This window comes from Callithrix jacchus, chromosome 2, assembly GCF_049354715.1.
Source record: "Callithrix jacchus isolate 240 chromosome 2, calJac240_pri, whole genome shotgun sequence".
In the NCBI taxonomy this organism is placed as follows: domain Eukaryota; kingdom Metazoa; phylum Chordata; class Mammalia; order Primates; family Cebidae; genus Callithrix; species Callithrix jacchus.
This window is the reverse complement of record NC_133503.1, coordinates 34,653,858-34,680,483: the sequence shown is the minus strand read 5'-3', so window position 1 is coordinate 34,680,483 and position 26,626 is coordinate 34,653,858. Positions and strand designations below refer to the sequence as shown.

General features: G+C 42.3%; 1 protein-coding gene across 5 annotated transcripts in view; it reads left to right on the top strand.

The window, feature by feature from the left end:
• The window catches only part of TRPC7 (transient receptor potential cation channel subfamily C member 7), a 139,146-nt gene that overhangs the window by 71,364 nt on the left and 41,156 nt on the right, over positions 1 to 26,626 (top strand). For 4 of the 5 annotated variants that reach the window (XM_078365748.1, XM_002744184.6, XM_078365747.1 and 1 more), the window contains one exon: positions 14,454 to 14,670. In XM_078365748.1, the coding sequence (XP_078221874.1) occupies positions 14,454 to 14,670 (217 nt within the window). Of the gene's footprint in view, positions 1 to 6,065; positions 6,231 to 14,453; positions 14,671 to 26,626 lie in introns of all 5 variants that reach the window. The other variant, XM_002744182.7, reaches the window with a different exon arrangement.

Below are 26,626 nucleotides of genomic sequence, written 5' to 3'. Positions count from 1 at the left end.
CCTTATTTGGACTCATATTTCAAATATTTTCCTACACAAGAAGACAAGTACCTGGTTTAGCTTTTAGCCCCTCTTCCCACCTGCCTTTTGGTAAAGATAAGCATTCATCAGGTCCCAAGTAACAAGATTTGTTGCATTTAGAAATTATCATGGGATGATAAGAAAATCATGTAGAAAATCTTAGGGCATTCAAAACCCTCAGTTTATTAATCACACAACAGAAGTTTACTGAGCACCTACTACATGGAAAACATAAGGTGCACACCCTTGGAGACACCTAGACAGTTGGTTCCTTCAAGAAGATTAAAATAACAGAAAAGATCAGATGTAGTCACAAGAGTACTTCTAGCCAAAACTTGACCTATGAACCGTGATTGCCAAGTGAGTGGGCTACAGAATAAAACCAATAAGTGTCCGAGATGTCTTTGGGGGCTGAGGGACTTGGTAGGACTTGGAGGTGGTCAGAAAGTTGGGTGTTGAAGGCTGCTGAGGCCTTAAACCAGAGAGGAGCAGGATGGACCTTCTTTGAACATAGACGGGGTGACTATATATCCCATGTTTGGGAAGAGTATGTAGAGCAGCGTGGCTAGATGGCAAGGCTCAGGAAGGGGAGGAGTTGAAAATACTCCAAGATTTGCTGGAAATAGCTTCTACTTCTTTGATTTCAGGTTAGGGCATAGCCTCGGGTGGGATGGAGAGAGTTGCTGCCAGGTATGGAGGGTGGCCTCTTGGTGACACTATGAAAGGATAGAGGTAGTCATTTGGAGCCAGCTAGAAGCTAACTCTGAGCCTTCCATGAAACTTTGGCCATGACAACGTAGCCAGACTGGAAACCGAGTCACATCAGCACTCTCTGGGCTCTCTGCTCTGAGAGGACTTCTGGTGAGTGCTGGAAAATGCTGCCGTCTCCAGAAAGCCCCTCCTCAGCTCCCGCCTTCGCACCTGCTCTCAGGGAATGGCTCAGCTCCAGCTCTGGAAGAATCAAGCACCCTTTGTTTTGGTGCCTGCACCCTGAGAGTGAGACATAGGCCGGTTCATAAAGGACTTTCTTCATCAAAAAAACCCATTCTCTGGTCAGAGAGATGCTGCTGAGTCACAGGCACAGTCCTCAGAGCAACCCAACAATTCAGGTCATTTGTGTAAATAATCCCTCTTGGTCTAGAAAATTGGAGGTTTGCTTAAAGAGAGGCGGCAGAGAGTTTTTTGTGTCCTGCTGTCCCCGGGATTCAGGAATAGAGAGCTATCTTCGAGAATATTGGATCAACAGACCTAACGTAATAGTTGATATTGAATATCCTTGGGAATGAAGAGCCTGCAGAGAGGCCCATCTCTTGCTGCCCAGTAGACTTCCAGAAAGGCTCAGTCAGCAACTGCTTGGCAGAACCCCCAACCATGGAAATAACCAAGAAGCATCGCAGAGTTAGCTGGGATCGGGTGCACAAGTGGAAGAGGAGGGAGGGGAGACTAGAATTGAGTGTCAGATGCCTATAGAGGCATCCAGATGGAATCCCAGCAATGAAGAGCTATGTGACAGATGCTCAGTGGTCAAAAAAATGGGAAATTTTGAGGCAAAATTGAATGGTGAATTCCCTGGCCTTTGTGGAGTTACAGCCCTCCTTGAGGACTCCTGTGGTCTTTAGCATGGTGTTCATGAATGGGCACTGTTTGAGTAAATGGCGTGGCCAGAATTCTCTGCTTTCAGATTGCAAACCTGGTGCCATCCACAGGACCAAGTGGCCTGTCTTCCTTCCTTCTTTCCTTCCCTCCTTCTTTCCTTCCCTCCTTCTTTCCTTCCTTCCTTCCTTGCAAAAATTTGAGTGGGGGTGTCATGCCTTGGCAGGATATATGAAATAACCCCAAGTTGTAACCCCCAAATCTCCTTGAGCTTAATTCGAATCCCTGTTCCCCTGTTGGCGCATGTCTTGGGGCACCCCTCCAAATGGTGGTATGAATTTTTTCCTGGTTCAGCCCTTAAACTCCTAGCTCAACTGCCTTTGGGACTTAAGGAAATTGTTGTTGTTGTTGTTGTTGTTGTTGTTGTTGTTTTTAATCTCCTGGCACTTCTACAGTGAAAATAAATTCAGCAGACATGTGTGTATCTGTTCATTGCTGTCTCTTAGCAAGCCAACTTTCAGCCTCTGGTACCAGCATGCCTCTTCCAGATGTGGTGACATGCAGACATGCTGAGAGTCTGCTACCTCACAGGGGCAATGAGGAAGGAAGGCCACTTTGGTCCTGTGGATGGCACCAGGTTTGCAATCTGAAAGCAGAGAACTCTGGCCATGCCATTTGCTCCAACAAATGGCCATGCCATTGCCCATTCATAAAAACCATGCTAAAGACCACAGGAGCTCTCCAGGAGGAGTTTTCTCTCCAGCAGGGGATCATGCAGAAATATAACTATAATTAAAGGGAGTGACTAAGAATTACATGAGAGAAAAGAAAGAGAGACTGTCACCTGAGTAAGCAGGGTCAGCCTTTCCATTACAGAAAATTATGCCTCAGTGTCCCCTCCTATCTCTCCCTGCAGGCCAACTCCTCTCCAGTCCCTCCCTCACCCAGCTCCTAGGACAGTCCATCTCAGTTACAGGTGTAGTTTGATTTATTTTCTCTTAAGAGCCTGCTCAGCCCTGTGTAAACCCCTTCACAGATTCTCGGCTCCAGCCATTACAAACTACTTACTATAAAGAATGTGAATCACGTCGTTGGGAAAATCTAGGTGGTCACATCAGTTCTTTCCTCAAAGAATTTTCCCAAAAGTGTGTCATGCTCTAGGCAGGAATGGCCTGGGCGTAGCTCTTGGTGACATCCATCCTTTGATCATTCTATCCTTTGGTGAGCAAGATGTCAAGGAAAATAAGCCCAAGACAACACCAATTTTCTGAGTTCCTATTCTATTCTAGCTATAAGCTTTTCTTCCATCAGTTCCTCTCTGATCCTGCTTTTGAAAATCCTGGTCACACCCGAGTTTTTTCTGCCTTTGTTCTTTAGCTGTGTGCTCTTTTGGGTAGAGTTTTCTCTGTGTCCTGTTGGTGTGTTTCATTTGCTACTCTCATCTTCCTTGGGTCAGGGATGATATTTTTTCATGCTTCAAAATCACACGGGGAAAAAATCTTATGATACACATTGAACTGTCTTCGAAGGGTTGCCACAAGTACAGAAAGGTACCCAGAGAAAGGTAAACACCAATTTGGGCTTCAGCTTCCCACTGCTGTTATCTTATTACATCATAAACTCTATCTACAAATAAATAGCATGTCTGAAGCTAGGTTGCTTTATTATAGAACAATAAATGCAGCTGTGGAAATTAGCAAAGGTCTAATCAGAAGAAGACAGAGCCCCAAGAGACCCCTCTGCTTTAGCTGGGACCACTGTCTTCTCTGAGGCAAGCAAGAGAGACTAGGGAATGGTTCCCACTGTGTTCTTTCTCAGAGCTTCTGCCCTTCTGGCCCTCTGCCCAATCTATGGTGCTAACTTGTCTGTCAAGAGGCAGCAGCAGAAGCATGGGACAGGCTCTCTCAGATAGAGACAAGGAGCAGATGATGGGAATTGGGCCAGGCACAGCAGCTCACGCCTGTAATCCCAACACTTTAGGAGGCCAAGGCAGGTGAATCACGAGGTCAGGAGTTCAAGACAAACCTGGCCAAGAATGTGAAACCCCATCTCAATTAAAAATACAAAAATTAGCTGGGTGTGGTGGTGGACATCTGTAATCCCAGCTACTCAGGAGGCTGAGGCAGAGAATTGCTTGAACCCAGGAGGCGGAGGTCTCAGTGAGCCGAGATCGCGCCACTGCACTCTAGCCTGGGCTACAGAGTGAGACTCCATCTCAAAAAGAAGGTGGGGGAGGGGACGGGAAGAAGACGGGAATTGCAACAGATGTCCTTCCCAGACAGCTGTAGTGCCTGGAGCCATCGAGTGAGTCAAGTACTCATCTTCTATTTCACAGCATATGTCACCTTCTAATCAGTCTGTGAGTTTCTTTCTGCAAAGCAGGGCCATTTCAGTAGCCACAGAAGGCTGGCAATTGCAAAACAAAAATGACTGCACCTCACGCTCACCTACCACTCCCTCAGACTGTGCCATGACCAGACCCTGAGAATTATGGAAATGTCTGCACAACTTCCCGTTGCTTGCTCCTCTGCGTTGTGAGCCAGAAAGGGCCCACAACGTCTTATGACCTACAGCCTGGGGGTTTCTCCCTGGGTTAAGGATAATCCATTTCTATTCTTGGAGAGAAAAAATAGCAGTAATGCCACAAAGAAAAGCCAGTAATGCTACCAAAAAAGCTTCATTTGCATCCTACATTCAAGTAATGGTGTTGTCAGGGGCTGTAAGGTCTAATAAGCCTTTGACAGTGTCCTCGAAGATCATTTGGCTGCTACTGTGAGTTCACAGAAACGGGAAACAACATGTCGTCATTTACATTGTGAGTTTTTAAATGCTCTATTTGTATTGTTCTTGTAATGAAAAGGGAATGTTTCACATTTCCCAGGAATCGTTGTATATGTCCCCTTAATACTCAGTGAGGCAAATGGCATGAAATCAGCACATGATGGTTCAAGTACTCGGTTAAGTCATCCCTCTGAAAAATGCCCAGTCCATCATCTCCAGTCCATGGTGCCCAGCCATACTCTGGCAGCACCTGGGTGTCCTGAGTGGGGCCAAAGGGCAGACCAGTCAAAAGCAAACAATGGGTTCCTCCTGTCATGGGGAAATAATAAGCTAACAAGTATATGCTTTTTTCAAATCCAAATTTTAATCCCATAAATTTGCTTAAATATTGCCTATTACTAGTTTCCAGTTGACCCTGAGTCAATTCAACAAATGGCCGAGCAGCAACTACTATTTGCAGAAAAGGGATGTTCTGGTTGCAATGACTATAGCCAGTGCGCTGGATCAAGCAGAAAACAAGAGATTTTGTCTAGGAACATAAAAGTATCTCATGGACCACACAGGCAGAGTGGAGCTGGGCCCCAGCTCCTTTCTGCACATCATTCCCTTTCTGTTTTCAACAGACTTGTTTTGCTACTTAGTCCACAAAGTGGAGGATAGCTGCCCAGATCGTCCAAGGTTGCATGTTAATTCCCTACAAAATAAATAGAGTTCCCTTCTCAACGTAGTCCCAAACACCCAGGAGAGAAAACGCGATGGGCCCAGTTTAGGTCAGGGTTCCACTCCTAGTCCAATAAGCTGTATCCAGGGGTGAGGGCAGGCCATGGCCACACAATAGAAAACGGCCACAAGAGGTCTGTCTTGTGACCCAGGCATTACGGCAGGACAGTTCCAAGAGAGAGAAGCGGTGGTAAGAAGGATGCGTGATGCCCCAGAAGGAAGCTACTGCGTGACGATCCAGTGTGGCGGTGCTCCATCATGCCACTAAAAAATAAAAATAAACTGGATTCAAGCCCAACACCCCTGGGATCCAGTGAGAAAACATTGGAGTTTTAACACATCCTCTGGAGACACTGCAAGCATTTTTCCTTAGATTTCATAGGAAAAGAGAGGATGTTTTTTCTTTTTATAATATCATTTAATCCTCCAAGACAATGTGATAAGTTGTTTTACAGATAAGAATATTAAAGCTCAGAGACGTTAAATAGCTGTCCTGAGGTCACCCAACTAGTAGGGGGTAGAATAAAATTCACACCCATGTCTGACTCCAAAACCCCATTCGCGCTCCATCCATTCCTCTGTGTTCCTTCCCAAGTGAATTCTACCCAGAGATAAGTCTCCCTCGATCAGTTGAACACCTTGAATTGAAGACAAGCATGTACCCAAAAGCTGACTTTCATTTTCTGTGCCTGAGACTTTTCTAGGCCCAATTTGCAAAGTGTGAATTCCGCCAGTCTTGCAAAGACTCTGGCCACAGCACAAAGCTCCCCAGTATCCCCACATCATAAGGCCTCCTTCCTATCCCTCACCCCCACCCACTGCAGGTACCTCAGCCACCCCCCGGGTGGACATTTCCGCCCCCAGCTACTCCTAGGTTGTATACTGTTCAAGTGCTATCAATGCCATTTTCCTGTTTGCGTTTCGTTTTTGTTTTTGTTTTGTTTTTACAGTTCGTTGCTCATCCTAACTGTCAGCAGCAATTGCTTACCATGTGGTATGAAAATCTCTCAGGCTTACGTCAACAGTCTATCGCTGTGAAATTCCTGGCTGTCTTTGGAGTCTCCATAGGCCTCCCTTTTCTCGCCATAGCCTATTGGATTGCTCCGTGCAGCAAGGTACAGACTGCTTAAGGTGCATGTCGTTTGCGGTTATTTCTTCTCTCTTCTTAGCATGATCTGAAGTCCATTTTGTTCAAATCAGCAGCTGATCTTTTCCCATATTTAAAGAAAATATTCCTGAGATACCCAGTGAAAGTAGGAAACCACATAAAAGGAAAAATAGTAAGACCTGCTTTTTCAAATCTTTTTTTTCCGAAGTGAGGCATAATTTGAAAAGATCAATAACAGAATTGAGAATAAAGACACTTTTCTTCTTCTAATTATGCAATGTCCTAAGCATGTCCTCCAAGCCCACAGTATAATAATTATAATCATGGTAATAGTGATAGCCAACATTTGAGTAGCTTTTCTTCTCTAAGCCCTTTTCATGGAATATCTCATTTCATAGCCTCAATTATATTATGACATGTATGCTTCATGAAGTAGGTTCAGAAAAGAGAAATGACTAGTAGGCTGGGAGTCAAACACAGCTCATGTTGGGGCACTGCAGACCCATGGCAACATCTTCCTAGTTTTCCTGGCCCCTTTGATGAGGTTCTGGCTCACATGGCAGCTAATTAGGTTGCAAGAAGGAAAAAGCCAAAAGAAAGAAGAGCTCACAAGGTGTGTTCTTTCCCTGTGGGGGAGTGTCCAGTGCCCACCAGTGATGGAAGGAGTGGAACCTGCAGGTGCCAAGCTGCGTCACTGCCCACCCCATCATCCCTACATCCCGGTCATGTGGGCCAAAGCCACAGAAAGCACCAGCACTCCCGCTTCAGTGAAGAGTCAATGCTTATAAGCCCGAAGCATGCAGGAATTTTGAAATACGTTTCATGGGTTTAAGATTGTCACTAAAGGTTCCAAAGGAGCGTTTACCTAGTGATACATTTAAAAAGGAATTAAGCTTAGGTAATCAACATTCAGTAGAAGAAATATGACTACAGGGAGATTAGTTCCACAGGCAATTTGATCAGCTAATACAGTTAATAAAAGTGTCACCAGTGAACCGACCCTCTTGTCAACTCCACTTAGAAGTAACTCATATCAGAATGACAGCTCTGAGACTTCGGGGCTGCTCGTGAGGCCACCTAACCAGACAGGCAATGAACTGGCTGCCTCAGACTAGGTGCAGGGTCACAGAGAGGGGTCAAGCCCCCAAATCCTTCTTCTGGAGAGTAGTATTAAAAATGGAAGCCCTCTTACTGAACTTCTATAGTATTCAACCTTACCTCTGTTGAAGATTTTGCTTCTATGGCAGTCTATCATGCCAGGTACCTTCAGATCAGAATTTCACAAATAATATATATGTACCAAAGGCAATTTTTTTCTGTCCTTCATTATGAGCTGAAAAAGCACAGTGGGTGAATAAAACTAACCAGTCTTAAAGATGGCTTAAAGCTGGTCATGGGTTTTAGGCACATGTTTTGATGCTGGAATTATCTAGTCTGTACTGAAGGTTGCTTTCACTCAGAGCCCCAGTGAATAGGGACACTTACCTTCACTCTCTCTGAGCCCCAGAACAAATTCTAGGCTGCTCAATAATTAAAATAACAGCAACTTTGTGGAGAAAGTGCTGCCAGTCCTCACTTTTGCTGCAAAGCTAAATGTAACAGCTTCCAGGAACCCGGGACTAGCCAGCAGGAGCAAACTGGCTTGCCTCTGACTGCCTGGTGGCCTGGGAAGATTCAGAAAGAGATGATGGGCTAGCAGCTGACAAAACTGTTTAGATTTCTGGTGGTTCTAAGAAGAATCTTGGTATATATGCAGATGTGATCCCATTTAAAAGTGTGTGGTTGCAGAGAGGGATTTCTAGAATTTCTTGGACCTCGTACTCCAGGAAGCTAATAGCACCTAGGATGTAGGGGTCAGACCTATCGCAGTCTTTTGGGACACTCTGGAAGAAACGTTTGCAGGAAAGTTTGGCCCATAACGGGGGCTTCCTCACCTCTGTTCAGATACTTGTGTTATTGGCATTTGGTACTCCCAGAAGTTCCAATAAGACAAAAAAAAAAAACTCAAGATAAACATGAGCTGATCCTTAAGTTACTTGTCACTTCTGTGCACTTTCTAGATTCTAAGTCTGAGCTCATTGCAGTAGAGGGCATGTTGATAACTGAGTCTGTGGCATGAGATGACTCTTGGTGGCACTGCTCATTACAAGCAAAGATTCCCTCATTAAAGAGCTGTCGAACTTGCTCTGAAGCAGCCAAAAGACAGATAAAACACTGAAGATATTTTTAGCCTTTCCTTTCACCATTTAGAAAGAAATCTTTTCAACTTTGGCAGAGATATCACTGGGGATTACCGAGAAGTCGCATCTGCCATGTGACAAAACCAGCCCCTCTAAGGGTTCCTGATGCCCAGAAAAACAATGTCTTCCCAAGAGGAGGGCAATGGCAAAGTCTGTTAACAGGCTGGCAGCCCTCATCCTGAGGAGTCACTGCCTTTATATCTGTCTATATCTGTAATTCCAGGAAAAAAGACAATGTCATTTCAGAGATCTCATGTTCTAGTGACATTATTACATGTCTTTCCAAAAAATTAGACCTTGATATTATTTTATAAAAGTATTCATAAAACGTGACTTGCAAACCTTATCAACTAACTAATGTCCATCGACATCTAGAAAGTGTTGAGATTTCTGTTTCCAGTCCAATGGTGCACTTACTTTCTAATGGTTGCTGCCCTAATTTAGGGACTATCAGGAACATCACAATTACTCGATTAGCTCATTTCTTTCCCATTGAATTATCAAGGCTGTGGATTCTATTTTTATATTAAGTTTCTGAGGGTCCCTAAGAAAAACAGTTAAATAAGGAAATTACAAAGCTAAAGGTGTCAGCAGAAGTTCAGCTTGCTAATATGTTGGTTAAAGAGGGTAAGTGAGTCACAGATGGCTACATATAATGATAAATGCAGGCCCGAAGCCTGCACACAGGCTTATCTGGGTCAAGACAAACAACGATTATTCTGTTTTCATTTTTCACTGTCATCACCAACATAGTTGAGTTCAGGCAGCCCACTGGGAAACCAGTGAGTTCTAATCCCCACGGATGCATGGCAGTTAGGTCTATGTTGACCTAGAGAGTTCTCTATCCTCTCAACAAGGGCTCCAATGTCAAAGAGTCTTCATGGCTGCCTATGCTGTTTCCATCCTTTGCTATTCTGTTCTGATTTGTAATTTAGATTGTTTGTCTGTTAAGATCTCAGAGCCAAAAGAATAGCAGTCATCCTCGAAGGATCAGTGTCTCTATAACAGGTGGAGTGTGGCAGAAGGCAGCTCCATGAAAACATGGAGGAACTGCACCAGTTCTAATTATAAGAGGGAAGGAGAAGCTGACCTCATCTATTACCTGTTAACCGTAACGGTTCAATTATCCTCAAAATTTGCCCCGGGACTCAGGCAGGAGGAACTATAAACAACTTTAGAATCCAACCTTAGGTCCTTGTAGTGTGCGATCTATCAGTCCTTACTGCCATAATCCTTGCTTGGAGACAGATAAAGTTGTTACCCCCTCTCCGCCATCCTAAACATGAACATCTGGTAAGGAAGGCGTGAGTGAGTGAACAGCTTTGGAAGATTTCTGCTTTGCCTTGCCAAAGCTGAAACGGTTTAAAAGGGTTCCTCAAACCGTGTAGTTCAGGGGCCAACCAGGAGAGGACAGCACCTCCAGAGACCTCTGTTTCCTCACATTTATCTCTACCAGAGAGCTACTCTCGATTAAAGAAAATCACAACACAATTTTTGAAGCATAGCCATGGAGAGGAAATTTGTGTCAGGAAATGCAGCATCGGTGTTCTTATGTCACCAATGCTTCTGTCCCCAAGTCCAAAAGGCTAGTCTAGCATGTGCCACCCTGCTGAGACAGGATTAAAGGCTGCCGGAAGCTGATCAAACTTAGCCCAGACTGAGCCCTGCAACATTTCTCCCCATCTCTCCACCTATTTCCTACCACAGTTTTTATTATAGCCTGTGTCTCTCCACACTAGAAAATCAGCAACTTTGAAGGGAAGAACCAACTCTTAAAGCCTGTTTTATCTCTATCACCTCCAGTGCCCAGCATCGTGTTGCACACAGACAGTGCAACAGGCTATCTATAAGAGATATCCCAAACAGGCTTGTGGCATAAATACATAAGGACTCTGTGTGGGTCCACCTTTGTGTCAAGTTTCTTTTAAGATTCCCCTTAGCAGAATGGTCTAAGACCCTCCAGTGCCATATATCGAATACTTCCCATACACCAGGCACACTTCTAACTGCTTTGTGTGTATTAAATGATTCATTGCTTACATTGACCCTATACAGTTGGCACTATTTTTATCACCATTTTATAGAAGAAGAAACTGAAACACTAAGGGATTAAATAACTTGTTTAAAATATACATATATGAAGCTGTGGCTTAAACCTAGAGTCTCTGCTCGAGAGATCTGCCCTTAACCACTGCATGCAAATGCATGTGCTCACGTGCGCGCACATGCACACGCCCACACACACGCACACACACACACACACACACACCTCTAGTTACACTAGCACCATTCAACTTTCAACGCCTAATGTAAACATCTTAGCTGCTGACTAACTGACCTTGAAATGGACTTGATTCAGATCCTAAGAGTTGGTAGGACTTTTTAGAAAGAAGTCAAAAATCACCAGATGACAAACTCTGTCCTTTCCTTTTCTTTCATTAGAGTCCTACTTTGTAAATTCCTCTTCAGCCCCCAAGACAAAGTGTGGATTCACATTGTAATGTGTGGAGAAATGTGTAGATTCACATTGTAATGTGAGAACACTGATTGGAGGCACCCAGTAAACACCACCCCATCCCACCCCATCATAAATGGGAAAACTCCTGAGCCCTAAGTTAGACATTTTGAATAAGAGTTTTGTGGAGAGCATCTTGAGGAATCCACCTTTAACTTAACCAGGACTTTGCTAACATTTGAGAATCAGCCAGCCTCAAAGTTGTGCATGTTTCTTTTGCGAATGATTGATCCAAGTTTGCCTTCACTCGGTTTCTAACTTATAAACCAGGCCTTTGCTTAAGATCATGGCACCCAGTGGAAAGTGAGGGTGGCATTTGGCGAAAGAGACTCTGTCACAAAAGATGAGGAAGATGCTGGAAATATTCTCTTGCGTGATCTACCACAATCACAGCCACAGGCCTACATTGTTGGGATGTGGGACTCACATATCCAGGTCCCGTGTAGGTGCTTACACTTGTGAGGGCTCAGAGCGCACTGGCATGAAACACAGAGCTGGTGCTGACTAGTAAACGCAGGTGCCCACCCCAAGGGTCCATGAATGCAAATTGTTTGGAGCCAATTCAGGAGCACTATCCAGTTGCTTTGACATTGATTTATTTCTCAGAGCCAGAGAACACTGGCCAGGAAGCCTGGGGTGAGCCAGAGACTTCAATTCTACAAACTTCTATTTCCTGGCATGTTCTCGGCTCATAACGTCCTAGTAATGACTGAGCCGCTTTAGCCCACATTTTGGGGCTCCTCAGTTCTACACTCCAGGCACAGTGGGCTAAGGCCCACATCTTCATCTCTTTTTACACCTAAAGCTGGTACCTGACCCAGCTTTAATGATTCTGCAGCTAAGAGCTGCTGGCATATATTGGTTGACTTTCCTCCTCTCTTTTGGCTTATCTGGTGGCCTTGCAAATGGAGAAAATTTTCCCCAAAGGTAATTTACTTCAAAAATTATCTCTGTGAGTCAAATAGGGAATTTTACAAATAAAGAAAAAGAAAAAGCACTGAAATGACTGGATCTCATTTGACCTTTATCAAAGTTTTACCAGATAAAAAGATGCATTCAAACCCAGAAGTATAGGAAAAGAACATCAATTCCTAACCTCACTTTTCCTCCCTATGACCTAGATCAAGTGGGAACTGAGCCCAGGGTAACTTTCCATGAAATCACCAAAAGGCATTATCAGGACTTTTTATTATGGTTTATAGTAAACAGAATAATTTTTGCAGATTCATCTTCTAAAAGATAACAGCTTGAAGGAGGTAACAAAGAGAATATTAAATTCCTTAAACCAGGTCTTCTGGGGAAATCCAAAGCCAGTTTGGGTGCAGCTACATACAAATTCCAGCAATCAAGTGCCTCACCTGGGTGAGAAGTTGGAGAGGTATACCCCATATCCTCATCCAGATGGTCGTTGAAGATATTAGGTAAAGCCCACAGATAAAGGATGGGGAAATGGACCCCCTTAAGAATTGTGTTTCTCTCAGAGTTCCCCAGCTTTTTCTGACATTCCTGAAACCTTGCTGGGATACACAAGACCTGGTATCCCTTGCCATCTCTTCAGTCTCCCCTCTCCTCACACTCTACTCTCCTTCCTGCAGTCATTCTCCATCTCCCTTCACCTCTCATCACCAGCTCAGTCGAGGCACAGCGACAAGAAACAATGTGATGGCTACCTAAGGCTGTCTCCTGGATACGCCAAAACATCCCAAGGTCCTGGTTGAGAAATGGGACTCCAAGATGCTAACACCATTTGTTAAAATGTCAAAACTTCCAAGTAGCTATTTAATATCAAATAAATAAAAAAGAGACATGGTTTACTGCAGTTTTTTACTGAATTTATATAATATGTTTTATTTGTCCTTACATTTAATCTCTGCATTCTAAAATTAGCACATCTGTCTGTTGCCAAAAATAATCTATAGTCCTTAAACATTATACAGAAATGTTATTGTAAAATATCTGTGGGCCTATTGTCAGGTAAACATCTCTTTACATTTCTGAAGTTATTCCTAGTGTCATATGATAATATGCAGGTGAATTCTAACACAAGCAGGGATTCCCAATAGTTGTATATTTTTTTAATCTAGATTTTTTAAAAGGTAAAAACTAATACTTTATTTCAATAAATGGATTCTATAGCATCAGAATCATAACAATGTTATGCTAATAACTACAATAATTAAAGTGGATGATTAACATACTGAAGCACATTAAGAGAACATTATCAAGCCATCTGATTGATAAATGTTATGTCTAACATAGTCACAATCAGGACAGTTCTCCTTAGAGAAGCCCCTGTAATTGATCTTCTGTTGCACCAATAGTCTATCTCTCCGGTAGCATTTTACTCTAGGACTCCTGAATGAGGCAGAACGTGAATATCAATAATCAGTCACTGGTTGTAATGTAATATCTACCCTGGAAAAGGAACCGAGCTTCAGAAAAGATGTTCCTCTTTGCTCTTGTCTTTTTATCATACCTGGATGAGGGGTAGGGGTTGGTGCTTAGATGAGGGCAATGTGCTGAGAAGAGTCCCAACTGAGTTCATTAACAGGAGGTTAGCAAGGACTCAATGTGCAGCCCCCAATTCAATTTCAAAGATCCCAGTGGCCTTTGGATGGGATGCCATGAGACGGAGAAGATGTGACTAGTATTTGTTCCCTAATAGGGCATCTTTTGGACCATTTGCAGCTTGTGACATTTCAGGCACTAGGCCAAAAGGAAAACTTTATGAATTTCAGAATACAATCATAGCAACTATGTTCTGTAAAGATGCTGCAAAAAAATTCAATTTTTTTAAAGCAGGGAGAAAAAAAGTCCTCTATGTCTGGAAACTAAATAATCCTTGAGTTAAAAATGAAATCAAAATGTAATTTATAAAATATTTAAACTGAATGTCAATGGAAATTTAGGAGAAAGAAGGCAGCTAAAGCAGTACCTAGTGAGAAATGTATAGCTTTAAATATAAACATGCAAGAAAGGTTGAGAACAAATACTCCAAGAATGAAACCCAAGTAAGTAGACAAAATGAAAACTGAGCATACTCAAAGTGTATTTTTTTAAAAATTCTGAACTTTATGCAGACATTATTTCTTCATGTCCGTTCAGTTGGAGGTACCAGTGCAATCAGATGTAACATGATGATTATGTCAGATGTCTTCTATCAGTTTCTCTTAGCTCCTCCCACTAAGTCTTCTAAACAGGAAAATATTGACCAAATAAGTTTGGTCAAGCAGAATCTCACATAAACTGAAAACTGCAAAATCAATTGGTTAAAAAAAAACCAGTCTTAGTAGGAAAAAATTAAAAATTGCAAAAATCACATAAAAGTTCAAGAAAAAATATTGTCTGGTTTCAGTTAGCAGTTTCTGTCCAAAATGAAGGATTCTGGTTAAACTCTGATGAAACAATGCTTTAAAGAGAGAACTGCATCCACACAGAACCAGTTTAACATGTCTTGCACATGTTTTTTTTCCAGCTAGGACGAACCCTGAGGAGCCCTTTTATGAAGTTTGTAGCTCATGCAGTTTCTTTTACCATCTTCTTGGGACTATTAGTTGTGAATGCATCTGACCGATTTGAAGGTGTTAAAACCCTGCCAAATGAAACCTTCACAGACTACCCGAAACAAATCTTCAGAGTGAAAACCACGCAGTTCTCCTGGACAGAAATGCTCATTATGAAGTGGGTCTTAGGTAAGTAAGTCACTCTATTTTTATTCTCTCCTCACTAATTATAGTAGGACGTTATTAAACTCTGATTTCTGAACTTCTCCCTCTCCTCTTCTGTGTAGTCTTGGCAGAGAAAATGGTGAGTGGATGACCAAAAAGAAAGTCATAGTCAATTTCTGTATTTAAGATACACAGACCTGTAATACAAATTTTAATTTTGAAAGGAAACGTTTGAGGCAGTGGGTGGAGGGAGATGAAATTTTTTAAGTACATGTATTTAACATTCATTATACATGTATTGAAAGTAGTCTCATGAGGAAACATACTATTTTGATCATTTAAATATAGTCCACCAGAAGGCTTAAGAAAATAAGTTGGGATTCTAAAATGGGGCATAAAATTGCACAGCTTAAAAGGTATTTCTGTTGTCACTGAATACTGGTATATAGTAGAATTGTGATAATAAATATACATTTAAAAATTTTGGAGATTAACATTTTCTTATTATTTGTATAAATGGGTGTACTGAAAGGCTATGAAAGTCCTCTCGTAGAGATATTTTGTGCTGCCAAGGTCTGCCACTGAAGCTGCCAAGGAAATTGTTCCCAATTTCCTCATTGATTAACTAAGAAGGGCTATCTGTCTTTTACCCAATTTATGAGAACCATTACTAGAAGGAATCAGCAAAATAAAATAAAACTGGCAGTGGCTAAAATTGAATGTGGCAAAATGTGTTATTGATTTTTCTAACACTGAAAACTGCAAGATCGGTTGGTTAAAAAAAATCGGTCTTAGAAGGAAAAAATTACAAATTGCAAAAACCATAATCAGTGATTCTATATATAAACCTTATCAATAAATTTTAAGAGTTACATCAAGAATATGTGAATTTCATTGGAATATTTTAGGTAAAACAGAACATTAAAAAGACAAACAATTAATGCAGTATCAAGATCTGACCAAGTAATTCAGTTGGCTTAATGGTGTTCACCTCAGATTTTGCATTCTAGACAAAAATTTAATATCGGTATAATTTTCATTGTTTATATTCACAAACAATGAGTCAAAATGTATTCAGGGTCAAAAAGCCTGTGCCATCAATCAACAAAATCACAGTAGAACAAATACTTGAAAGGATAACCTAACGTATAGCCTATGCTAATTAAATAAGAGAGCCCAAGAGTGCTACAAGAGTAGAACCACTAGAGACCATCCTATGGATGCCCACACTGAGACCAATTGGAAAAATGGTCTGTAAGTTGGGTCTCTAAATAGGTGGAAGAAGATGAGACAAATGGTTTCATCCAAAGGGCAGAGGAAGGACAGCCTACCAGGCTTCCCAGGGACTTTATAAAACCAGCAACTCTGTGACCAAAGGCTCATTTAGTGAAGTCACTGGCACTAAGGTTGGAAAGGGACATTAAAGTCTGTTACAGAGTGAGTTCTGTGGCCTTACCTTCACAATTCAGAATCTATCCCAGTTCTCCCTAGTACATACCCCATTGTTTAACTAAATTGAGCACTTTAACACTAGGCGCTTAGAAAAAAATCTTGCATGTTGGGTTTGTGAATAAAAATTAAAGTGCTTATAGCACCAATCATCCACCCACCCCATTTTCCCACCTGGACCCCAGGTAGAAGACTCTGGTAATGCAACCATACTTTCCCTTGAAGAGATGTGGTGACTGTTACAGGAACCTCTTGCACAATGACTTTCTCCTGAGTCCTCATATTTCTCTCCCTGGGTATCAGAGCATTATTCCAATAAAAGGGATGTGTCTCTAGCTATAGGATCCCCAACTTGTATAGCTTAGTCCCTGCTTCTGACCCTCAGAGCAGAATTCAAGACTGTTATATCAGAAGTGTTGTAGAGGGAAGGACTTATTTCTCTGTGGCCTCTTTGCAGAAGAAAAACTGTAATTACTTTTTCTTACCTAGAGAATGTTTTCAACTTTTTGTTACAAATAATTTTAATGAAATGCAAAAAATCAAGAGAAGAGTATAACGAACTCCATGGACCTCTCATCGATGATAAACAATTTGTGGCCAATCTTTGTTCCATCTATACTTCTCCCACTTCCCTTCTCCCCAACCTTGAATTATTTTGAAACAAACTCCACTTATCATAAATTCCATCTGTTGACATTGTTGTGTATATCACCGCAATGTAACGTCTCTTTTTCCTTTTAGCAATCTTTTTCTCTTTCTGTGCTTCGTGGTCGCTGATATTTTTTTCCTGTGGTTTTTGTGATTTTAATCCCAATCACTGAGTTTTTCATTTCAGATATTTTTTTTTCAATTCTTAGAATCCTATTTAGCTCTCTTTTATAGCTCCCATTTCTTTCCTCATCACATTTGTATTTTCCTTGAAATCCTTGAACATATTTACAGCAACTGTTTTGAAATCTTGACTCCTAACTCTATCATCTCTGTCATTCCTGGGTTGATTTCTATTGACTAATCTTGCTCCTAATTATGGATGACCTTTTCCTGCATCTTGAAATGCTTGGTAATTTTGGGTTGAGTGATGGGCACTCTGCATGTTTTGGTTGTGAGCATCTGGATTTTGTCTTCCTTAAATTTTTGGCATTATTCTGACAGGCTGTGATGTCACTTGCAGACCAGTTTGATCCATGTAAAGCTTTCTCATAGCAGATCTTTAGAAACCTTACTGTAAAGATTGCTTATCTTTGTACTATAAAGATAGTTCACCTGGTCAACATGGTGAAACCCAGTCTCTACTAAATGCCCTGGGTAATCAGCAAGGAGTGTCAACTCTGGATGATCAGAGCTCAAGTGTCTCCCCATTCTAGCTCTGGAAACTGTTTGGCTTACAGCTCCTTGGCAGTTGTTTGTGGAGTTTCACTCGATGAATTCATGATTTAGTATTCAGCAAACATTAAAAAAAAACCCCTATTTAAATTTCTGGTTTCTTTTGTTTGTTTAGTTTTGGTTTGTTTGTTTCTTTGCTTGCTTGTTTTTGCATAGTACCCTTCTCTCTGGAGCTCTGCCCCACAATGTGTCATCACCTCAGCCTTCCAAAACCCCATTCTGTCTCTTCAACTCAGTGAGACTGCCTGCTGTGCTTCTGGGATCCCGCTCCACGTGCTACAGACTGTAATGTGCCTCCAGAAAGCAAGCCTTTGTGGTCATATGGTTTGCCTCACTTGTTTCCCTTTACTTAGGGATCACAGTTCAGTGCTGCCTATTTCCAATGCCTAAAAAGAGTTCTTTTTGTTTTTGTTGTATTTGTTGTTTGTTACTCTATCCTGGCTGGTAACAGAACTCGGGACACTTTTTTTTTTTTTTTTGAGACAGAGTTTCGTTCTTGTTACCCAGGCTGGAGTGCAATGGTGCGATCTCGGCTCACTGCAACCTCCGCCTCCTGGGTTCAGGCAATTCTCCTGCCTCAGTCTCCTGAGTAGCTGGGTTTACAGGCACGTGTCACCATGCCCAGCTAATTTTTTGTATTTTTAGTAGAGACGGGGTTTCACCATGTTGACCAGGATGGTCTCGATCTCTTGACCTCGTGATCCACCCACCTCGGCCTCCCAAAGTGCTGGGATTACAGCCAGGACCGTGCCTGGCCAGGACACTTTTCCTAAAAGAGAACCAGAAAAACATTATCAAGCCTAAAAGGAAATTAATAATTTCTTAGTATCTTCAAATATCTAGCTAATAACCAAATTTCTTTCACAGAGAGAGGTAAGTTAAATAAATATCCACATGACTTGTTCCTTCCTTCAGTCTTCCTTCAAATCACTGTTCAAATTTCACTTATCAGAGTAGTTGAGCAGGTCAGCACATGCCCTCTTATATCCCTCTACTCTGATAAGGTGAAAAGCATTCCAGGCAAAAGGAATAGTATGTGTTAAAGCCTGGACTCAGGAGCAAGCTGGATGTGTTCAAGGAACAGCAAAGAGACTAGTGTGGCTGATGCAGATGAATGAGGAGGAGAGAAGCAGAGATGAAGTTAGAGGAAGTAGCCTTTGGAGAGTTCTCAGCACAAAAGTGACATCATATGACCTCAGTTTTTAAAGGATCACTGACGGCTATGTAGAGAACAGATAATTGTGGGATAAGAGCAACAGCCAGGAGACCGATTAGAGGGCCACTGCAATAATTCAGACAGGAAATGGCTGATTTGAGGAGGTGGCAGATTGTGATTACATTTTGAAGGTAAAATCAATAATGCTTACAATTGGATTGTATATGGGATGTGAGAGAAAGAAAGCATTCAAGAACAATTCCAGATGTTTAGTTCAAGCAATGGCATATTAGAAAGCCACTTAGTAAGACAGAAAAGACCCAACAGGGAGCAGATTGCAGAGGGAACAGAGACGAAAACCGAGACTTTAGTTGAGACACATATTGAGACATTCATGTGGAAATGCCAAGCAGCAACTGAATATACATGCCTGAAGTTCAGAGGGGAGATTGCGGCTGAAAACATAAACTTGGACACATCAGTGCATGTAAATTATGTAACATCATTGTAACTATGAATGTGGGCAGAGAACTAAGGACCAAGCCCCAGAACACAACAATGTTTAAAGCATGGGAAGATGAGAAGTATCCAGTAAAGAAGGCTAAAGTAAGAGAAGAACCAAGAGAGTGCTGGCCCAGATGCCAAAGGATCTGTGGCAAGAACCAGAAAGTGATGACAATGTTGAATGGTGCTGATGGGTCAAGTAACATGAGGCTGGGGATCTGAACATCAGCTTCGGAAGCAAAGTCGCTGAGTGGGCAACAGGGAATGGGATTTAGTGTGGAAGAAGATTTGACCTTAGCAGGAATGTGAACACTTCACCCATTGTAATGGGAAAAAAGGTGGAGTTCAGAATACAGTGCAGGTGGATTGGGATATGCAATAATGGGAGCATTCACAAGTTATTTTCTGATGTTTTTTATTTTCTCAATTTTTACTCAATAAATATGTTTTATTTATTAGGCTACACACACTATATTATATCAGGCACTGTGTTAGGTACAAGGGAAGCAGCTATAAGTAGAATTAAGTTATCTTGTTCTAAGTACTGTCTGGAGCTATTTAATTATTATAAAAATAATAATAACCTGAGTGTTTATAAGAAGGGTCTTTGTGCTGGTGCACCCTGAGACCCAGCATGTGATCTCTGCTCAGACGTGGAGACATATGAGGTATTATCAGGCTCCTGCTGATGAAGACTTGCAATCCTGCTCCTAGGCACTGCCAGGCAGGCCTTGTATCAGCTAGAAACACAACAGCACAGTTTTTTTCTCCCATGACATATCACACTCATAAATGAAATACTTTGAACAGACTGACTATAAAGATACCCAAACCATTACTCCCTCTTTATCAGAAGCAACTCTAGAGTTAAACAGAACCTCAGGACCCTAACAAGTCCAAAGTACTTTCAGGAATGGAGAGTTTGGCTACAAAGGGCTGAATGACCTTGTCCAGGTCTCCTTGCTGCTGCCCTTCCCACCCCATGACTCAGTCTGTTCTCAACACAGGAGTTAGAGTGATCCACTTAAAATCTAGTTGAGTCTTCTCATTCTTTGCATCAAGAACCCAGTGGCTTCCCATTTCCCTCAGAATGGCAGCCAGTGTCATTATAATGGCCTATGATGCTCTCGCCTCTCCACCTCTTCTCTATGACCTCCTCTTCCACTGCTTTCCACCTCACTCACTCTGTTTCAGCCCCCTGGTCTCCCTGCCTTGCACTGCTTCTGCCTCAGAACCCTTGGTCTGGCTGTCCCCTCTGCCTGGAGAGTTCTTCCTGAGAATCTGGTTGGCTCACTCCCTCACCGCCTCAGATCTTTACTCAAAGTGAGGCCTTTCAACCCAAGCTGTTTAAAATTGCAAGTCCTCCCACCCTTACTGTCCTCCGAGTCCCTCTTTTCCACATGAGCATTAATGCCTCTGACAATGCTGTATGCTGTACTTTGTTTCCTCCTATCTCAATTAATACTGATATTTCTGTACTCACAAATTTATAGCTGACTCCTTTCATCTTCTGTTTACCTGTAGCCCTCTCTCCACATGGCCATCTGGTTTTCCTGATCACCTCTTTCAATGACCACCTGTGTTGACAATGACTTCCCTGTCCCCTCATCCTATGGGGCATGTAGGTTGTTCTTCTGCTGATTTACAGTTCTATAGGAAGGCCAAACCAATTAGAAATACAGTCATCCTTTCCTCCACATATATTGCCCAGTTATCAGCAGAATTATGAGAAAATTCTAGATTGCTATTCCAGGATATTTAAGGTATGGGCAGAGAAAGTAAAAGCCACAAGGAGACTAAGAAGACGTAGCCAGAGAGGCAAATAAAACCCAGAACATAATATCAAGGAAGCCAAGTAAGGGGCAAGGCTGTGGAAGGAGGGTCGAATTTGCTGGCAGGCATGTATATCCTGGAGACCCATCAGATGAGGAGAAGACTCAATGAACCAGTGACCATCGCTCCTTCCAGCCTGCAGAATCTCTAACATACACCTACCATAGGAACCTGTCTTTGTCGCTTGCGTTATAAGCAGTAATTCCACGGTAGCTGCAAGAATAACAAGCTTATAATTTTTTTGACTGGAGATTATAGCACTAGAGATGCTCAGCTGAGGATTGCGTCATCATGTTAGTAGTTCCCAGAAAGCCATCAGAGGCTTGGAGGTCAGAGAGCCTCTCCATCATGCATGTGATTTCTCCATCTAGGAGTAAATGCCTGGCATGGTAGTAAAATACATTTAAAATACTAGATAGGAGAAGACCTTGGGAGTGTGTCCCTTTCTTTTTGGTGGTTTTGCCTCTCTGAATGGTGGCTGGCACAAAGGAGGAGCTCAACAATGTCTGTTAGTTACCTGGGTGAATGAGTCCTAGCCAGTGAGAGGAAGCTTGTTCCCAGTGGAGGGCATGGCAGGAGACAGCACAAGGCTCCTGGGCTGCCTGTGTGGCTTTGGACAATTTACTTGCCACCTCCGTAGGTGAGTTTCTTTATCTGTAAAGTGGGGATAATTATAGAAGCTATCTATCAGACTATTATGAAGCCTTAGCATTTATTAAGTGCTTACAAAGGACCTGGCACCTAGAAGGTGCTCAATAATTGAAGGCTACATAATTAGAAAAGAGGAGGAGGAACAAGAGGAGGTGCTTTGTTAGGAAATTTTTGAATCTATTAATATCATCCTCTTGCCTGGAAAACAAATGAACCCTCAACGTGTCTGAGGCCCACATTTGCTGCAAAAGACCTCCTATTGAGATAGTGTTTGGGTGTTAGGGCCTGTGGGTTCAGAGCTACTAGGCATACTCTCCCCGCTGTGAGTTCACAGAACACTCAAACTGGGACCAATGGTAAGAAGTTGGCCTGAGAGAACAGAGAGGCAGATGCAATGCCCTGGGACAGTAGCCCTGGGGGCCAGGACCATTCAAAGAATGTGCATACTTAAGTCTCACAGGACGTTGAAGGGGGAGCCCTTCTGAATGCCATCTGAGGCAGGGACAGCACTGAACTGCCTTTTAGCTGACAAGCTCCATCTCCATAGCCTGCAGGACATTACTCAGAACCTGCCTATAAGAAGCTACTCATTTCCCTTGAGGCTTCCTGGCACTTCCCAGCCTGTTCAGCTGCCAGGCACCCTCCTTAATTATTAGTGACCTTGTTCTCTAGGCTCCAGGCATCCCTGAGTGAGAATTTTGCCTGAAGGAGGCTCAAGCGTAGGCCACAGCCTTACCCCTTGAGCCCTGGGCTCTAAACACTCCTCTGATTAACATGCTGAAAGCAAAAGACCACGGGGCCCAGCTTGGATACAAAATGCTGAACTACCCTTGGCACTGTGGAGGCACGGGGCCTAATTTCACTCACTAAAATACTTAATTTCACACATTTCCTTTTTCATTAAGCATTCCTGCTGCTCAAACCCTTGGGCCTGTGTTACTTTTACTTAAGGCCCTGGAATAATTTAAATTCTTCTGGGTAAGTTAATATTTAAATCTAAGAAGACTCATGCAGGCATTTGACCATGGAGGAAGTGATTCACAATGCCCAGTGAGAAGCTACTATATGGGTCAGAAAAGTTAGTTTTCTGAAAATAATTTGCATTTCAGATTCATAGAGCTTTTAGTACCTGAAGTTATCTCCAAACCCCAAATTCATTCATTTCACAAATATAGAATCTAAGACCCACAGCAAATCAAGGGACTTAGCCAAAGTCGTACTGCCAATTAGTGGCCAATCTAGAACTTGAACCCAGGGCTTCCTGGATTAAAGCCAATCACTCAAATTACAGCCTGTGACTCTCCTAGTGCCAAGCTAAAAGCAGTTCCACTCAGACATTGAGAATTTTGATTTTGGGGTAGAGGAAAGCAACAAACATGGGTATAATGGGTATAAATTCTTTTTTAATTTAAAAATTTAAATATTGATTTTTAAAATCCATTTTAAAATACCTGTTGCATAGTCACAGAGGAAAGCATACTTCAGTATTAAGAAATTACTTCACTGGGCCGGGCGCCGTGGCTCACGCCTGTAATCCCAGCACTTTGGGAGGCCGAGGCGGGTGGATTACAAGGTCAAGAGATCGAGACTATCCTGGTCAACATGGTGAAACCCCGTCTCTACTAAAAATACAAAAATTCAGCTGAGCACAGTGATGCGTGCCTGTAATCCCAGCTACTCAGGACGCTGATGCAGGAGAATTGCCTGAACCCAGGAGGTGGAGGTTGCGGTGAGCCAAGATCGCGCCATTGCACTCCAGCCTGGGTAACAAGAGTGAAACTCCGTCTCAAAAAAAAAAAAAAAAAAGAAATTACTTCACTGACTTATCACAAAAATTTTGATAGGGTATACCTGAGACATAGCTTTTTTCACAGAAAAAAAGGAAGCAGGAGTAGGGGGTGTTCTGCCCCTACCACTGCAGGGTAAACATACCTGCAACGTTTTTTAAATATTTCCTATTACAGGGATTCCAAGTTGATACAAACATGCAGATCTTCATTAAACAATGCCATGATTCTTCTCCAAACAGCTGCTCTCAAATTACTTTTCTTTTTAGAAAAACATTTCAAATCCTTTTATTTGATGGGCCATTTTCAACAGAAAGGGAAATTTTCTGATTAAAATAGTTCCTGGGCATAGTCCCACACAAGTGAAGGTGATCAGCTCATCACCCAAATGCGCCCAGATGCAGGCCTGTGAGCAAGTTAGCCAGGCTCTGACCAGGGCAGAGCCCCCATTACTGTCTGCTCCCAGCATCATCTATGACTCCAGGCTTTTTCAGCAGCTGGACCTTTAAAGATCATTGTATTATGTAGGCATCTGTGAGTGTGCTCGGCTTAAGGTCCGGGAAAAAGAAAGGAGGAAACAAGCGAATGGTTGGCATGGAACTGCTGGAGGACCGTCGGGTGGGCCTGCTTTGCTAGAGTATAGGGTGTATGAAAATTGTGGGATATCATAAGAAGGTATGACCGCCTGGCTTTGGAGTCTGGACTTTATCTTGGTATTATGAGGAATACCACAGGTATCTGAAGAGAGAAGTGACCATGATATGACCTATACTTTTTGAGTTAAGAGAATAGAGTTGAAGACTAAAAGAGCAAGATGGATCTGACATCCACCAGAGGAGGATCTGCAGGACTGCAGTGATCCCTGGTGACAGCCAGAAGAGCTGGGGGTGCAAGAGTAGGAATACTGGGTAAGGGCATGACACAGTGAGAGTGGGAGGGTTGGGGAGGCCAGCTTGAGGGTGTAATATTGGTACTGGCAAGACATCCACTAACCCACTCGTAGCAGTCTCTGTCTGTCACAGGAATTCAGCTTGAAGTTCTTAAGGAAAAGTAGGAAGACATTCATCTGTGAGACATCTGCAAGGAAATGAAGGACAAAGTTTCAGGGCTAGATGAACTTAACCTCGTTGAGGTCAGAGCGAAGAATGCGAATGGCCACAAACCTGGAAAGCTTCAGCCTTTAAGGACTGTGCAGAGTTAGAAAAGCAGCAAAGAAAGCTGAGGGGGAACAATGGGAGGGGCAGGAGGGAAAGCAGGCCATCATATCTGATGAACAAGATCGAGGAACTGCCAAGAGACGCTATTGGTGTTCGCCTCTAGGGAGTGTGTGGTCACTGAGCTAGAACTGTTTCACTAACCAACCGGCTGGTGATTCTTTTATCACATGAATCCCTCTAAATATACAGGTTAAGTGTAGCATGGTTCCACATCAAAGCTGTCCCAGGTCTGAGAAGCTATAAGACTCTAGTGACATAAAATGTTCAAGAGTCTTTTCTATACATTAACTAGTTTGAACCTAATTTTGTTTCCTGGAGAGCCAGACGAGTTCAGCGGTCAATAACATGAACTCTAGGGGCAGACCTTCTGGGTTCAAATTCCAGATCTCCTGCTTTCTAGCAAGGCACATTGCAACCATCTGTGCCGCTGTTTCGTAAGCTGTAAAAATAGGACAGTAACAGAATGTACCTTCATAGCATTGTTGCAAAGATTTAAGATAATACATATATACATAGGGCAGTGCCTAGCACATAGTAGATCCTCAAATTGAAACTGAATTGTTACATACCTCAAAGATACTGCAGGTTCAGTTCCAGATCACAATAAAACAAGTATCACAATAAAGTCCCAGGAGTTTTTGGTTTCCCAGGGCACAGAAAAGTTACATTTAGACTATACTGTAGTCTATTAAGCAATAGCATCATGTCTTAAAAAATGTGTGTCCCATAATTTTAAAATTACTCTACTGCTAAAAAATGCTAATAGTCATCTAAGCCTTCAACAAGGCATAATCTTTTTGCTGGTGGAGGGTCTTGCATCAATGCTGATGGCCACTGACTGATCAGAGTGGTGGTTGTTGAAGGTTAAAGTGGCCGTGGCAGTTTCTTAAAATAAGACAATGAAGTTTGCTGCACCAATTAACTAATCCTTTCACTAAAGATCTCCCTGTAGCGTGCGATGCAGTTTCATAGGATTTGACCCAAAGTAGAATTTCTTTCAAAATTAAACTCAATGGCCTCGAAACTTGCTGTTGCTTTGTCAACTAAGTTTACAGAATATTCTAAATCCTTTGTCGTCATTTTAACAATGTTCACGGCATCTTCACCATTTGACTCTCAATAAACCATTTTCTTTGCTCATCCATAAGAAAAAATTTCTCATCTACTGAAGTTTTTTTTTATCCTGAAATTGCAGGAATTTAGCCACATCTCAGGCTCTGCTTCTAGTTCTTGTCCTCTTATTTCCATCACATCTGCAGTAACTTTCTCTGCTCAAGTCTTGAACCCTCAAAGTCATCCATGAGCGTCGAAATTAACTTCTTCCACTTAATGCTGATATTCTGACCTCCTCCCATGACTCCCTATTGTTCTTAATGGCATCTAGAATAATAAATCCTTTCCAGTAGGTTTTCAATTTACTTTGCCCAGATCCATCAGAAGAATCATTATTTATGGCAGCTATGACCTTATGAAATGTATTTTTTATATAATAAGACTTGAAAATCAAAATTACTTCTTGATCCATGGGCTGCAGAATGGATACTATATTAACAGGCATGAGAACAAGGCTAATCTCCTATACATCTCAATCAGAGCTCTTGGGTGACCATGCACATTGTCCATGAGCAGTAATATTGTGAAAGAAATATATTTTTTTCTGAGCAGTAAGTCTCAACAGTGGGCTTAAAATATTCAGTAAACCATGCTGTAAACAGATATGCTGTCATCCAGGCTTTTTTGTTTCATTTATAGAGCACAAGAAGAGTAGATTTGGGCCACACGTGGTGGCTCGTGCCCGTAATCCCAGCACTTTGGGAGGCCGAAGCGGGTGGATCACGAGGTCAAGAGATCAAGATCATCCTGGCCAATATGGTGAAACCCTGTCTCTACTAAAAATACAAACATTAGCTGGGCATGGTGGCATGTGCCAGTAGACCCAGCTACTCAGGAGGCTGAGGCAGGAGAATCACTTGAACCCCAGTGGCAGAGGTTGTAAGGAA